This window comes from Leucoraja erinacea, chromosome 1 (assembly GCF_028641065.1).
Source record: "Leucoraja erinacea ecotype New England chromosome 1, Leri_hhj_1, whole genome shotgun sequence".
Taxonomy (NCBI): Eukaryota; Metazoa; Chordata; class Chondrichthyes; order Rajiformes; family Rajidae; genus Leucoraja; species Leucoraja erinaceus.
Window position 1 is genome coordinate 141,864,035 of NC_073377.1, and position 16,509 is coordinate 141,880,543.

Sequence of the window (16,509 nt, forward strand, 5' to 3'; positions counted from 1 at the left end):
TGGCCATTGAAATTGATGCATAATCACACCTGAAGAAGGGTCTCGACCCGAAACGTCTCCCATTCCTTCTCCCCAGAGATGCTGTCTGTCCCGCTGAGTTACTCCAGCATTTTGCGTCTACCACTTATATTCACAGTTGTGCAACCATACTCTATTGAACAATGTAACACATCGCCTTTAGTGTTTTTAGCTTGCAGTAGCAAAATTAAACTTTTGCCCTTGAAAATCTTGCTGAAAAAAATAACTCTGGTACTGCGAGTCTGAAACTTGCTCGCCTCGAAACATCTTTCCCCCTTCCACATATCTGTTCTTATAACTACCAAGATTCAGATTCAGATTCAGATTCAATTTTAATTGTCATTGTCAGTGTACAGTACAGAGACAACGAAATGCATTTAGCATCTCTCTTGAAGAGCGACATAGCAAACGATTTGAAGAAAAATAATAAGTGGGGGGGGGGGGGGGGGGAGGAGGTGGTGGCGCTGAACCCCAGGCGACCATTTGTGTGCTAGCCACAGAAGCCGATCTACAAACTGATATTACTATCGCTCCACGCTCTTAAATCTTTACACTGTAAATTAATTTAAAAGGCCTGTCCCACTTAGACTATTTTTAAGCAACTACAGGCGACTAGGTTGTCGCCACGTGGTTGCCGGGGTGTCTCCTGTATGGTCGTGAGTAGTCCCCACAGTCACCCAAAGAGTCGTAGCATCTTTCTGGTCGCGGCTGGATTTTCAACATGTTTTTTTCGGAGACAGTGGGTTGACGCCAATGAGCGCAGCTTGACTTCTCCTGATGTAGGTGCTGTCGTAGTTGTGGTAGGTGACGTACGTTGTCGCTGGTGCTGACTTCGTTTTTTTTTGTTAATGTTAATGTAATGATTCTATTTCAAATTTTATGTCAAAGGGGGGGTCTAGTCGCCGGTTTTTCGGCAACTTGCTCCGACTATGACAGTTGCCGGCAGTCGCCTAAGGCCTGAGTGGGAAAGGCCCATAATCATGTATTGTCTTTCTGCTGACTGGTCAGCATGCAACAAAAGCTTTTCACTGTACCTCGATAAACTAAACTATAAATCGAGGTGATTTCTTATGAAGGCAATTATTGCTTTAAAGCAGAGCTACGTGATTTGGGAAGAGAAATCTGCATGTCTGCTGACATTATATTATCCATGCCTTACAGACATGTTCATTAGAAAGTCTTGCATTTATTCTTATATTTTTCTATTGCTAACATTTAAATTATACTCTACGTGGAACTGAAGAGTGCTTTCTCAAGTGATCTTGAGGAAACAGCTTGTGATTTCATTGAATTTGTGTTTGTGTGTATAATTAGTATTGTTAGTATAGTTTAGAGATACAGCGTGGAAACAGACCCTCCGGCCCAGCGAGTCTGCACCGACCAGCGATCCCCACACATTAACACTACCCCACACACACTAGGGACAATTTACATTTATAACAAGCCAATTAACCTACAAACCTGTATGTCTTCGCAGTGTGGGAGGAAATCGAAGATCTCTGAGAAAAACCACGCAGGTCACAGGGAGAACGTACAAACTCCGTACAGACAGCACCCGTAGTCAGGATCGAACCCGGGTCTCTGGCGCCGTTAGGCGGTAGCTCTACCGCTACTCCACCGTGCTCATAAACAGAACTCGTGACATATTTGCAGTAGTTATATTACTTGTTGTATCTGAGGCACGCAGGAGGCAGGAAACATGTTTCTGATCTTAGGGGAGTCTAGAACCAGGGGCCACAGTTTAAGAATAAGTGGTAAGCCATTTAGAACGGAGATGAGGAAAAAATGTTCACATAGAGAGTTGAGAGTGGAAACTGGTGCTCTCAATGCTTTCAAGAGAGAGCTAGACAGAGCTCTTAAAGTTAGCGTAGTCAAGGGGTATGGGGCGAAGGCAGGAACAGGGTACTGACTGTGGATGATCAGCCATGATCACATCGAATGGTGGTGCTGGCTCGAGCGGCCAATGGCCTACTCCTGCACCTATTGTCTATTGTCTATTGTGAAGAAGGATGTCAACCCGAAACGTCACCCATTCCTTCTCTCCAGAGATGCTGCCTGTTCCACTGAGTTACTCCAGCTTTTTGTGTCTATCTTTGCTATTTGTTGAGTATCTGCCCATTCTCTAGGGAAAAGAAAATCAGTGAGTGAGCTAATTCCTGCGTAGGAAGGAACTGCAGATGCTGGTTTAAACCAAAGATAGAAACAAAATGCTGGAAGAACTCAGCGGGACGGGCAGCATCTCTGGAGAGAAGGAATGGGTGAAGTTTCGGGTCTGAATCATCACCCATACCTTTTCTCCAGGGATGCTGCCTGTCCCGCTGAGTCAGGCATGGAAATCGCTATCAAAATATGGAGGGGACAGGGAACAGGGGGGCCACAATTTCTTGGCGGTCGCATGCGCATGCGCACACCCACAGACACACGTGCAAGGCTTCGGGGGCTCAATCCAGCGCTAAATGCAGCTCAACTCCGCCTGTCTCGCCGGGTCAACCTACAGTCCTGCCTGTACTGATGGGACACCAGCGCTGCTTCTCCGCGCTGGCCGTAAGCCTAGGCCATATTCCTCGCAAGTCCAGGAAGGGCTGTAGGTTAACCTGGCGGGCAGACAGAGTTGAGCTGGGTTTTGCGCTGCTGCTCCTGCGCTGGCTGTGGGCCTGGGGGCACCACGCCCATCTGACTCCTGACGTCTCTGGCCACCCATGGGGGGGCACTCGGGTGGGGACGGGATAGCGCCGGAGAGCAGGTGTCGATCCTGGCTGTGGATGAGGCGCAGGTCTGTGCTAAGAGTGTTTTGAATCGTCTCCCTCCTCCAATCACCGCGCTCTATCCTCAGTCCCACCCTCATTGCCCGCTGACCGACGTCTCTCTCGTCTAATCGGCGCCCTCGATCATCAGTCGCACCCCCATTGTCTCCCGGAAAGCGGAGATTTCACCGGGATTTAAAATCCGGATTACAAAAACTTGGGGGGGATCGGCCCCCACCTCTCAAAAAACTGGCCTCTCCCGAGATTTTCGCCCCTGCGCTGAGTTACTCAGCATTTTGTGTCTATCTTCAATCTAATTGCTGTGTCTGTTTAAATGCCCTGTTTGTGAGATTTTGACACATCCTCAAAACTTTACAAACAGACAGAATATTTGTTATTTATTGAACTTTTTCTTTTTTTCTCTCTTTTTCCCCGTATGTTCAATGTTTACATATTCTCATATTCTGTCGTGCTGCAGCAAGCAAGAATTCCATTGTCCCATCAAGGACATATGACAATAAAACACTCTTGACTCTTGACTTGCACATTTCTCATGGATCTTCAAAGCATTGAGGAAAATAATTTGTCAGCAAACTGAACTGAAACCCTCAGAAATTACTTTCAAGAAAGCATAACTGCAAAGCAGCATGAACAATTTGTAACTGCAAAATTTGAAAAAAAAATTGAAATGCAATTAGAATTAACCATGTATCAATTCAAGCTGTGGAACCAAAGGTGCTACAAGGTGACTGATAATCCACATGGTGGCAGCAATAATTGTTCCAGCCCAATAACCATCTTCAATCAGTGTATATTGTTACAATCTATTATTGCTATATGCTCTGTAATTGAATTGAGCGCAGTGCGTTTTGCACACAGTTTGAGCAATAGTTCGCAGAGTATAGAAACAATTTATATTCACACCTTCTGTGAATCATCCTTGTTCTAACCTCTCTTGCCTGAAAGGAGAGATTTGGAGGTCAGACCACAAAATGCCCGCGCCAACATTTGCTTTATTTAAAACATAGTGCGTTTAATGTATTCAAACACTCACGTCATGACCAGTGTTTCATCCCCTGGTTCACTCAGTAGTCCATCGACAAAGACGGAAGTGCTGGTAAAATTGTGTGTTGTCCAAGTATGTCCTTCGTCTACACTGAACCTAAGAGGTGAAATATGTCATAAGAATTTCAGTTGCTCTCCTCATAGTTAAGGCAGTAATACAACCAATTCCAACGCTTCACTTGAGGTTGTTAAGTCACTTAGCACTTTTATTGTTCCCGATTTACTTCCACAGCTGAAGTTGCTGAAGTAGATTAGAAACAAAGCTTGCAGCGTTATGAATTCCACTCAGCAGTTGCTCCCGATATGAATTCTCTATATTACAATCTGGATAGGGCTCTTAAAGATAGTGGAGTCAGGGGATATGGGGAGAAAGCAGGAACGAGGTACTGATTGGGGATGATCACATTGAACGGCGGTGCTGGCTCGAAGGGCCGAATGGCCTACTCCTGCACCTATTATCTATTGTATATTTTCTTTACCGTTTAGCCAATTTTTAAAATACACCTCCAGATCATTGTTTAGTTTAGTTTAGAGATACAGCATGGAAACAGGCCATTCGGCCCACCGAGTCCACCCCGACCAGCGATCCCTGCACTTTAGCACCATCCTACACACACTAGGGACAATTTTACATTTACACCAAGCCAATTAACCTGCAAACCTGTATGTCTTTGGAGTGTGGGAGGAAACAGAAGATCTCGGAGAAAAGGTGGAGATCATGGTGGAGATCGTGCAAACTCCATACAGACAGCACCCATAGTCACGGATTGAACACGGATCTCAGGGGCTGTAAGGCAGTGACTGCGCCACCGCTCTATGCTTCTATGTGCCGTGTTCTATGTTCCCACAGCCTGAGCAGAACGCTGGAAGAGGAGACCAGCAAAGCGTTCGCAGGCCAGAACATTAAGCCCTTGTAGGCGTGACGTGTTCAACAGAGGGCAAGGAACTACTGCAGTTCTGCAGTTGTATAGGGCTCTGGTGACCACATCTGGAGTATTGTGTACAGTTTTGGTCTCCTAATTTGGGGAAGGACATCCCTGTTGTTGAGGCAGTGCAGCGTAGGTTCACGAGATTGGGATGGCGGGACTGTCATATGAGGAAAGATTGAAAAGACTAGGCTTCTATTCACTGGAGTTTTGAAGGATGAGGGGGGTCATATAGAAACATATAAAATTATAAAAGGACTGGACAAGCTAGATGCAGGAAAAATGTTCCCAATGTTGGGCGAGTCCAGAACCAGGGGCCACCGTCTTAGAATAAAGGGAAGGCCATTTAACTCTGAGGTGAGAAAAAAACTTTTTCACCCAGTTAGTTGTGAATTTATGGAATTCCCTGCCACAGAGGGCAGTGGAGGCCAAATCACTGGATGGAATTAAGAGAGAGCTAGATAGAGTTCTAGGGGCTAGTGGAATCAAGGGATATGGGGAGAAGGCAGGCACGGGTTATTGATTGGGGACGATCAGCCATGATCACAATAAATGGCGGTGCTGGCTCGAAGGGCCGAATGGCCTCCTCCTGTATCTATTTTCTATGTTTCTATGAACTAGGCAATTGCTGGCTGAGAGATGGCAAAGCGGTCTTGTTGATCTGACCACCTCTGACCAGAAACGAAGGTAACTCTTGTCCTGTTACACAAATTTGTTTTGCTAACCCTATTGAACACTTCCCGTCTATTATCATTTGCTTAATGTACGAGTGTTAATTTGAGTCAGGATAAATATAGCTTTTCTTAACAAGGCGCTTAATAAATTATTGATTATTATTCATTTTTAAATTGCCATTGGATTTCCTTACTTGAGTATCTTCAGGGGGATTGAGGTGTCCTTGATGGCAACAATAACTCCGCCATGATCAAGGTAGAGAATATGATGCTCTTCCTCAAACACCTGAAATAAATAACAAAAATTAATGTACGACAATGCTGAGATTACAGGAGCAGTTTCAGCAGACAGACTGGAGTCTCTTTGCTACTCAGTCCACCTCCAATTCACAAGTGGACATCAACTCATACACCTCAACAGTTCTGGACTATATAAAATTCTGTACAGATAATGTCACTACACACAAGGAGATAAAGACTTTCCCTAACCAGAAGCCGTGGATGAGCAGGGAGGTCAGACTCCTACTGAAGGCTCGCGATGCCGCTTTCAGATCTGGCGACGCTGAGGGATACAGCTCATCCAGGGCCAATCTGAAAATGGGAATTAGGACTGCTAAACTAAATCATAAACGGCGGATTGAGGAGCATTTCCACAACAACTCTGACCCCAGGCGCATGTGGCAAGGAATCAAATCCCTTGCCGATTATCAGAAAGTTAACACCCCTCCCCCAGACAACGACACCCTGCCTGATGAGCTAAACCACTTCTATGCTCGCTTTGACCGAGACAACAAAACCCCAGCCATTAAAGTTGCTCCACCCCCGAATGAACAACCTCTCAGCCTCTCCACCTCTGCTGTACAAGATGCACTGAGCAAGGTGAATGAGCGCAAAGCTGGCCGGGTGCTTCGGGCATGTGCTGGACAACTATCCCCAGTCCTCGCCGACATTTTCAATCTCCCACTGGCCCAGGGTGTTGTCCCCACTTGCCTCAAGACATCAACCATCGTGCCAGTGCCCAAACAGTCAGCTACAGGGAGTCTCAACAATTTCCGCCCAGTGGCACTCACCCCTGTCATTGCAAAGTGCTTTGAGCGGCTGATCTTGGCTCACCTCAAAGCCTGCCTCCCCCCCACACTGGACCCCCATCAGTTTGCCTACCGGACCAACAGCTCTACAGAGGACGCCATATCGGCGGCCCTACACTCTGCCCTGACCCACCTGGACTACAACAACTCCTACATCAGGCTGCTGTTCATTGATTTCAGCTCTGCCTTTAACACCGTCATCCCAGCCAGCTTGATCACCAAACTCAGTGGACTTGGCATCTCCACCTCCCTCTGCAACTGGACATTGGACTTCCTCACTAACAGACCACAGTCTGTTAGGGTCAATAACCTCACCTCCTCCACTATAACACTGAACACCGGAGTGCCACAGGGCTGTGTGCTCAGCCCTCTCCTCTACTCCCTCTTCACCCACGACTGCATCCCAAAGTACGGATCCAACGCCATTATTAAGTTTGCTGACGATACCACGGTAGTAGGACTGATCAGCGACAACGATGAGTCAGCCTACAGGGATGAGATCCAGCACCTGACCACCTGGTGTGCCGACAATAACCTCATCCTCAACTCCAAAAAGACGAAGGAGATTATTGTCGACTTCAGGCAGACCAGAGGAGGCAGTCATACCGCCATCCATATCAACGGGACTGAGGTGGAGCGCGTCTCCAGCTATAAATTCCTCGGAGTGCATATCTCGGAGGACTTGTCCTGGTCCCTCAACACCTCCAAGCTGATCAAAAAGGCACAACAGCGCCTTTACTTCCTTAGGAGGCTCAAGAAAGCCCACCTGTCCCCCCAGATCCTGACCAACTTTTACCGCTGTACCATAGAGAGTATCCTGACCACCTGCTTCACGGTATGGTACAGCAGCTGCACTGCTGCGGACAGGAAGGCACTACAACGGGTAGTGAAAACCGCGCAGCACATCATCGGTGCCCCGCTCCCTGCCATGGATGCCCTCCACCGAAAACGGTGTCTGAGACGGGCTGGAAAATCATCAAAGACCCCTCACACCCCAACCATGGACTGTTTGCCCTCGTCCCATCAGGGAGGCGGTACAGGAGCCTCAGGTCACGTACCAGCAGGATGAGGAAAAGCTTCTATAACAACACAATCACACTGCTGAACTCGGAGTCCCGACGATAGACTTCTCTGGTCCCTCCGTACCCCTTTGTTTAATCATTCTGTATTTCCTGATTATTCTGTATCTTCTCTCTTTCTATTTTTTTCTTGTTTTTTCTCTTTATGTACAACTACTACGGACTGACGCAAAACTGCATTTCGTTGTACTGATACTTGTATTTTGTGCGATGACATTAAAGTTGAATTGAATTGAATCACTGAACCTCACATACCCCTAATGGCCCTGTCCCACTGCACGAGTTCATTCAAGTGCTCTCCCGAGTTTAATAAAAAATTAAACTCGTGGTAAGCACGGAGAATGAACGTAGCGGGTACGTCGGAACTCGGGGACTTCTTTTAGCGGCTCGTAACGCTAACGGCAGGTACTCGGGAAACGCGGTAAGCTCGGGAAGGCTCGTGAAGATTTTTCAACATGTTAAAAAATGTCCACAAGAGCCCCGAGTACCGTCGAGCGGCAATTACCGTAAATCTCCAAGTTCGAATCAGGGCAAACTTGGGAGAACTATTTGAATGAACTCGTACAGTGGGACAGAACTTTAACTCTGAAAACAATAAGCAAGTTCAATACTTTTTCAAATTAATTTAAGTAAAGGACAACAAACTGCAACACCAATAGTACCTCTTTGGTCCAAATTATGTATCAGAAAAAGTACCCGGGCTTAAATGGAAACATATTTCCTTATTCATAGGCCCCATAGCAGAAGCGTCCACTTCGCGGGGCTGGAAACTGGAAGTATCCTGAGCTAATTCTGCTATCACCATCATCTATTGTAACAAGTGATGGCTCCCACTGAGTGTCGCCGGAAGCTTGCGTCTATTTCAGGACAGACGATGATAGCGATGTCAACATTTGAAACATGGAAGATGGACACGAAGGAAGAAGAATTCATATGACCATAAGTGATAGGAGTAGAATTACGCCATTCGGCCCATCAAGTCTACTCCACCATTCAATCATGGCTGATCTATCTCTCCCCCCTGGGTGTCAGAGGTTATGTGGAGAAGGCAGGAGAGAATGGGGTTAGGAGGGACAGATAGATCAGCCATGATTGAATGGTGGAGTAGACTTGATGGGCCGAATGGCCTAATCTTGCTCCTACCCTTATGACCTTTTGACCTATCCTTTCATTCTCTGGCTTTATCTAGAAATTTCCATCACGTATTTTTATTTAAATTTCAGAACAATGGGGCTATTGCAAATTTGCAACCCTGAAGTACTTGAAAATGAAAATGGAACAAAAACACAAATTGCTGGAGTAACTCAGCGGAACAGGCAGCATCTTTGGGAGACAGGGGTAGGTGACGTTTCAGTGCCCTTCTTCAGATGAAGGGGTGAGAACTGAAATGTTGCTAATCCATCTTCTAGGGATACTGCCAGGGTTGCCAACTGTCCCATATTAGCCGGGACATCCCGTATTTTGGGCTAAATTGGTTTGTCCCATACGGGACCGCCCTTGTCCCGTATTTCACTGCTACTACTCGGGTCGAGTGGACTGTCTGGTCGCAGCGCCGCGTCTGTCCTCGCCTCACCCGTCCCGATGTAGTGCAGCCCATGGAGTGCAGCAGCAGCAGCGCCTCGCCCGTGGCCCTGTCAGTCGGCAGCCCAGCCAGCTGTCCGACCTTCGGACCTTCGCTTACTGCCAACACCACCACCCCTCCTTCTCATGGCCGATCATCAGTTCATGAGTTGGATGGGGTGCTGGGCTTTTGCACACGGGCCAAAACTCCTCAGCTAGCCCTCTGGCTGGGCTTTGTGTGCAGTCCAGCACCCGGGCCATCTCATCATTCACCCAGCCACGGCCGAGTCGGTCAACGAATTGCCTTCGGGAATTTGTCCCGTATTTTGACCTTTTGTCCCTTAATAGGGAGTGAGAAAGTTGGCAAACCCTAGATACTGCCTAACCCGCTGAGTTACTCCAGTACTTTGTGTTTTTTGCCGAAGACTCCTGCAGTTCCTAGTGTTTCCTTGCTGAGTACGGTGAGACCTGATTCATCTCTTCTTCTCTTTGTCACTGCATTTTTGTGTTGAAGCAACTTCAAACTGGAACAGATGGACCTCTGACAAAATGATGGCTCGAAGGGCCAAATGGCCTCCTCCTGCACCTATTTTCAATGTTTAAGATGAGCTCCCAGCTTGGGGAATTCCAAACATACTGCCAATCCCAACAAAGGCCATTAGTTTACCAGCATATTACACAAACTAATGTGAAATAAATGCTAATTTGTAGCTGAATGGAAAAGCAAAATGCAAAGATGATAGGAAAGAAATGAGAAGGGCACTAGTGGAAATATTAAATTTTCCCTGTAATGCAAATACAGCAGTTGTTACTGACAACTGAAGATCATTTTCAAACTCATTTTCAAACCACTTATTCATTTTTTCATCCTTTAATCAATAGGATTATTTAATAATTCAAAACGCATATCACATTTCTACCTGTTATTACGAATGCAAAATATGTTACTTTGGTATTTTATGCACAAAATAAAATCCTTTATTGATTCACTGATCTAATTTTATAGCAACTGATTTATGGATGGACGCCCTGTGATTTAATTCACCCTATAATAATAATTTTTCTTCTGCAGTGCGGCTAAGGTTCTTGTCGGGACACGGATTCTGTCTGCTGGCTGGCTCATCTGTTACCCCCGGCAATGAACCCACTGCACCTGGTATTCCCAGATGGTCTTGTGTTTGAGTTCTAAGCAGGCCTGAGTCTATTTAACGGAGTTCTCACATTAAGAACAATGAGAACACAAACCTATTGGTTTCACAGATTGCTGAGATCAAATAACAACCTGAATTTCTTCTGATCATACAATGCTCTTTACCACTCTGTTGAAAGGCTAAAGATCCAAAGCATCAACTTCTTTCCCAACCTCAAAATGCTGCACATTTGACATTATTGTGTCCATACACTGCACAGTTAGCATTGTGCTCTTTCACACGCCTAACGTCATTATTGGCTCCTGTGAAGCTGTTAGCTTCTTGAGCCACATATCTGCAGACAGAGAATAAACATCCGGGCAGATTAAGGTTTCAGGATTAAAATATCCTGAATGATTAAAGAGTGTCGAATCCAAGAGGAAAAAATATACATTTCTTTTAAACTAGTGTTCATAGCATTTATGCTCTAATTTTTACAGTGAAAATTAACAAAGAGGTCCGGATAACAGCTGCACTGCATAAATGCACACAATGACAAAAGATTAACAAAGTCATCAGCAAGGCTGGCTCCGTCCTGGGGGCGGAGTTAGATTCATGGGAGGTGGTCCAGGAGTGGAGGATGCTCCTCAAACTGGGGAGCATCTTGGACAATACAGCTCACCCCCTCCATGACACACTGGTCATCCTGAGGAGCACCTTCAGCAACAGACTGGTTCCACCAAGATGCAGCGCAGAATGTCACAGGAGATCCTTCTTCCCTGTGGCTATCAAACTGTACAACTCCTCCCCCTTCTGTCGTGGGTAGACTGACTCCTCTCCCCCCCCCCCCCCCCCCCCACCCCCACCTGAGAATTCTGAGAAACACTGGCACTGTTGAATGTTCACACAACCCCCCCCCCAAGCTTTGCACATCCCCAATCCTTCCCACTCGTCACTTTAATCTCATGTTTCATGGATTTTGTGCATAAATTACTGCATTTCCCTACTGGAATAAATAAAGTTGTATCGTATTGTATCGTATCATATCGTATCAACTATAAGGGTAGAACACGTCAAGCCACTGTGGAAAGCAGTAGGTTGATTCACTTGCCTGCCTCCATGTATTTCCACAGTCGGAGGTTATGTACATATCTTCCTTGTACTCAACCAGCTGGGCACCCAAGTTTCCTACGAGACAAGAAGCCATTCATTTATGAAACATAAAGGCAGAAAAAGTCTTAAGCTGCTGTGAACATATTGCTCATTGTGACGGTACAGAGGATAGAAGGATTATCTCCAGTGTCCTTTCCCACCAGAGGCCACACTATGAATTTTCACCATTCATCATTGTGTTCATTTCGAAGCTGCAAGATGCCACGCATTTTGAAAGGCAAAAGTGTGCACCGGGAAAATGGAAGAGCATTTTGATTCAGAGAAAATGCTGCAGATTGCTGCATTTAACAGCTCCCTGGGATGGATTTAAATCCACATACACTGAAGGAATGGCTTTCTTCTCTTGACTCTAATGGGCCTGTCCCACTTAGGTGATTTTTTGAGCGACTGCAGGCGACTGCCACAAAAGTGGCAACATGTTGAAAGTTTCCGTTAACAGTGGCGACGATTTTTGCTGTTGTAGGTTAACGTAGGGGTTGTCGTAGGTTGTCGCCAGGTGTCGTAGGTGGATTCCATTAACATTAGTCCCTGGCAGTCGCCTAAAGAGTCGCATAAGTGGGACAGGCCCATAGAATGTTGTTGTTTTATTTCCAGTTTCGCTGTGCTGTGACTGACAGGATGCTGCTGAACGTGAAGGTGATAAGTATCCACCACCTATCTTTTCTCTCACTATAAAATTCCATGGACGTCCCACTTAAAGACTTGCCCTCAACTTCCACTGGAACTGAAATAATGCAGCAAGTCCAAGTGAGGAAATTCACACAAAAAAAAACTGTCCATGAATCTGAACAAAGGTGGCAAAATTGATAAAGGAAGCAGGAATTCTGAGAAAACACTGGCAATGTTGAAGGTTCAGTTCAGTTTAGTTTATTGTCACGTGTACAGTGCAGTGAAAAGCTTTTGTTGCGTGCTAACCAGTCGGCAGAAAGACAATACATGATTACAATCGATCCATGTATAGATACATGACAAGGGAATCTGTGGGAATAAGAGATTTAAGTTCATTTCACTGCACTTCTTTGTGTATAGGACGAATAAATCTGACTAGACAAAAGTGCTGGAGAAACTCAGCGGGTGCGGCAGCATCTATGGAGCGCAGGAAATAGGCAACGCTTCGGGCCAAAACCCTTCTTCAGACTGATGCAAGGTGGGGGGGGTGGGGGGGGGGGAAGAAGAAAGGAAGAGGAGGAGCCAGAGGGCTGAGGGAGAGCTGGGAACGGGAGGAGACAGCAAGGGCTACCGGAAAATGGAGAAGTCAATGTTCATACCGCTGGGGTGTAAACTGCCCAAGCAGAATGTGAGGTGCTGCTCCTCCAAGTTCCGGCGATGCTCACTCTGCCCATGGAGGAGACCCAGGACAGAAAGGTCGGATTCGGAATGGGAGGGGGAGTTGAAGTGCTGAGCCACTGGGAGGTCAGGTTGGTTAATGCGCATTGAGCGGAGGTGTTCGGCAAAACGATCGCCAAGTCTCACCGATGTAGATCAGCTGACATCTACAATAAATCTGACTACTGACTATTGAATATTGACAAGAGTGTGGAGAGATTGTAATATGAGTTTGTAGATCTGCTTCTGTGGTTTGCACGTAAACATTCGCCTGGGTTGGGCGACATCTTGGATGGGAGGTTACACGCATCACTTTAGAAATAAAGTCAATTTCTTTTCTTGATATGTTCAAGATTGGTTTCCATAATTCAGACCTAAATGCACAAGATATGACAGGATATCGATGTTGCCGTGGGATGAAGCCAAACTACTTTCATGATTACACCAAGCATTTATTTCTTTAAGTACTTATGAACGAAATGCCAACGTTGCCTTGCTGCAGGTAGAACGACAAAGAAAAGAGAAAGAAAATCCCATTAGAAATCTATTTTCCCCCACAAGTTGAGAACGAGTGGAGATAACCGATCGTGTTTTGATAGAATTGGCATGGTCTAAAACATAAGATTTACACGCAAATATCAATGTCTTCTAAGTAAAACAAAATTGCGTACAATTGCTGAGGAGCGATTAGGTGATTGTACATTGAGGGGTGACAAGATGTTTGAAACCCTGTGAACCTGAGTCAAAGATTATTTCCTTAAACTTCCACAAGAGAGGATTCAGAAATAGTGGTAGAACCGATATAGGCAGTGAATTAAGATGGGCGAATTCAACATCAAGGATAGGCACAAAATGCTGGATTGACTTGGTGGGACAGGCAGCATCACTGGAGAGAAGGAATGGGTGACGATTCGGGTCGACACCCTTCCAGTCTGAAGAAGAGTCTCGACCCGAAACGTCACCCATTCCTTGTCTCCAGAGATGCTGCCTGTCCCACTAAGTTACTCCAGCTCGTTGGGTTTATCTTCGGTTTAAACCAGCATCTGCAGTTCCTTTCTACACAGAATTCAATATCAAAACATGTGCAGGATATAGTAGAATGGGGGGGGGGGGGGGGGGGGGGGGGGGGGGGGGGGGGGGGGGAGAACAGCATTATGAGAGAAGTAAGACAGAACATTAAATTAAATTATTTAAAAAAGAACCCAAAACAATTCGTAAACCAGTTCACAACCTAAAAAAGTGTGACATCCCTATTTTTTGTCCTACGTTTAAGGTGGTTTGATAAGCAGTCTATATATCATTAAAAAAAAAAACACTACTTCTGTTAATTACTTGGTTTAATTTCCTCTGGTAAGTTTAACAGCAAGTTACGGTGCAAATGTTACAATTTCACAACAAAACTGTGGGGTCATTAAGCTGGTTTCATGAAGCTAACATTAAAGTGGTACAAATCACCCATAGCCCTACAAGCTGTTTGTGCACCTACAAGCTTTTTGTGCAAATGCAACAATTTCACAACAAAACTGTGGGGTCATTAAGCTGGTTTAACGAACAGTAAAGTGGTGCAAATTGATGAGCAATTCACAGGGTGCCACTTCCTTCCTCCAACTCTGTGGGATAACAACTGCCTACTTTATTGCCTAGAAGTTGGATTCTGATTTGGTATTTACACGAAATTCAATGTCAACATGAAAGACAATTTCCCATTTGGAATATCCTTGTTTCAAGAGATTTTTATCATCTTTTTCATCCCTGAAAGATGGCTTAAACCTCACCCGCGCTCTTCACAGGTGGCAGTTGTGTTCAAGACAAGCCATTGCAACGTTGCTTAAAGACTGACCCATATGGAGTGAGTCAGTGATGTTCAAGTAATCTCTCCAAGGTAGTCTAAGGGATCGAGGGGAGGTAACAGTTTCTGGATAGCTTGGAGAGAACTTGGATAATGGAACAAGTCAATTATGTCTTATTTTACTTTCCAAAATGCATTTTCTTGTATTAATTTGCAATAAGGTCCATCACCCAATGCTCCACCAACTTTTCATCTGGTCCATATCTTACTGAGGCAATAGACAGCTTTTCTTGCTATCTTCAACACCCACTTTCATGTTCTCTGCACACTTAAGGGCCTGTCCCACTGTACGAGGTAATTCAAGAGTTCTCCCGAGTTTCCCCTGAATCGAACTTGGAGAATTACGGTAATAGCCGCTCGTAGGTACTCGGGGCTCTCATGGACATCTTTCAACATGTTGAAAAATCTTCACGAGCTTACTGCGTTTCCCGAGTACCTGCCGTTAACGTTACGAGCCGCTAAGAGACGTCCATGAGCTCCGACGTAGTCGCTATGTACATTCTACGTACTTACCATGAGTTTGATTATTTTTTTTTAACTCGGGAGAGCTCTTGAATTACCCTCGTACATTGGGACAGGCCCTTTACACTTCCTACACTTGCATCCAAGCAATTAAATATATCAGAAACAAACAAGGGTCCAAGTGCCAATACCTGTGGTACCTCACTGGCCACAGGACTTCAATCAGAAAGCCATTCATCCACCACTACCTGCTTTCTGTCATCAAGCCAATTTTGAATTAGTTCACACAGCTCATCTTGGATCCCACATGGTTTAACATTCTCCACCTGTGGGACCTTGACAAATGTCTGACTAGGGTCCATACAGCCAATGTCCATTGTCCTGCCTTCAACAATCTCCTTTGCTACCTCCTCAAAAATCTCAATTCCACACAAAACCACATGCTTACACTCCCCGATCTGTCCCAGCTTGTCCAAATGTACATGAATTCTATCCCTTGGGATTTTCTGCAATAATATCCCGACCACTAATTTAATTGAGAGTCATAATTTACAATGTTTTGTAAGTTTCACTGTTACTTTATTAAAATAAACTATGCTATATTGTTGATATCATTGCATCCACAAAATATGATGGGAAACTGAAGCCTGCTTTATGTGAATTGCAACAACAAAATGCTCAGCCCAATTTTCTGATGGATGGGACTTCAATTGAAAGTGGTTGCAGGCACTTCAAAAGCAGGTACAATAGGCTTTTTATGTGCAATCTATGCATCAAAGAACAGTTTCAATAGGAATCAATTTCTATGCAGATATGCTCTCAGAAAAACCTGACCCAACATCATTGTACCTGTCCCGTTCCATTCTTTTACATTCACTGCACTGTGATGGTAAACACATTGCTGATTCTTAATGAACAGCAGGAATGCTCAAATGACTGAGAATTTGAGCAGTATTATGTGCCAAATGTGGCTGCATCAACATGCTTTGGTGCCAGGTCTTTCTGAAGACCGATGCCCCGGCTCAGCCAAAAAAAGATATTCTCCGTCACAGCAAAACACCATCAAATGTAATCTGCTCAATGTACTTGAATCTTGAGAGCAACATGTCAATGCAACAATGCCTTTTGGCTGATCCACATTAGTTGACAAAAGTAGACAGAATGGCAAACAAAAATGTAAGTGAGAAGGATCACAGGATTAATGCCCATTGCCATGAGTAATAATCTTGGGGAGAGACCACAAATCTTTATGGCAATTCTTACTGATTGGTTTAGTTTTGTTTAGTTTAGAGACACAGTGCAGAAACCGGCCCTTCGGCCCACTGAGTCCGCACCGACCAGTGATCCCCGCACATTAACACTATCCCACACACATTAGGGACAATTTACACATACAACAAGCCAATTAACCTACA

The 16,509-nt window shown here is 45.2% G+C and overlaps 1 protein-coding gene across 2 annotated transcripts in view; it reads right to left on the reverse strand.

Annotated features, from left to right (window-relative positions):
- The window catches only part of sorcs2 (sortilin-related VPS10 domain containing receptor 2), a 736,913-nt gene that overhangs the window by 99,884 nt on the left and 620,520 nt on the right, over positions 1-16,509 (reverse strand). For both annotated transcript variants that reach the window (XM_055644862.1, XM_055644870.1), the window contains exons 12-14: positions 11,396-11,472; positions 5,622-5,713; positions 3,817-3,924 (exon numbers count right to left, since the gene is read on the reverse strand). In XM_055644862.1, the coding sequence (XP_055500837.1) occupies positions 3,817-3,924; positions 5,622-5,713; positions 11,396-11,472 (277 nt within the window). The remainder of the gene's footprint in view (positions 1-3,816; positions 3,925-5,621; positions 5,714-11,395; positions 11,473-16,509) is intronic.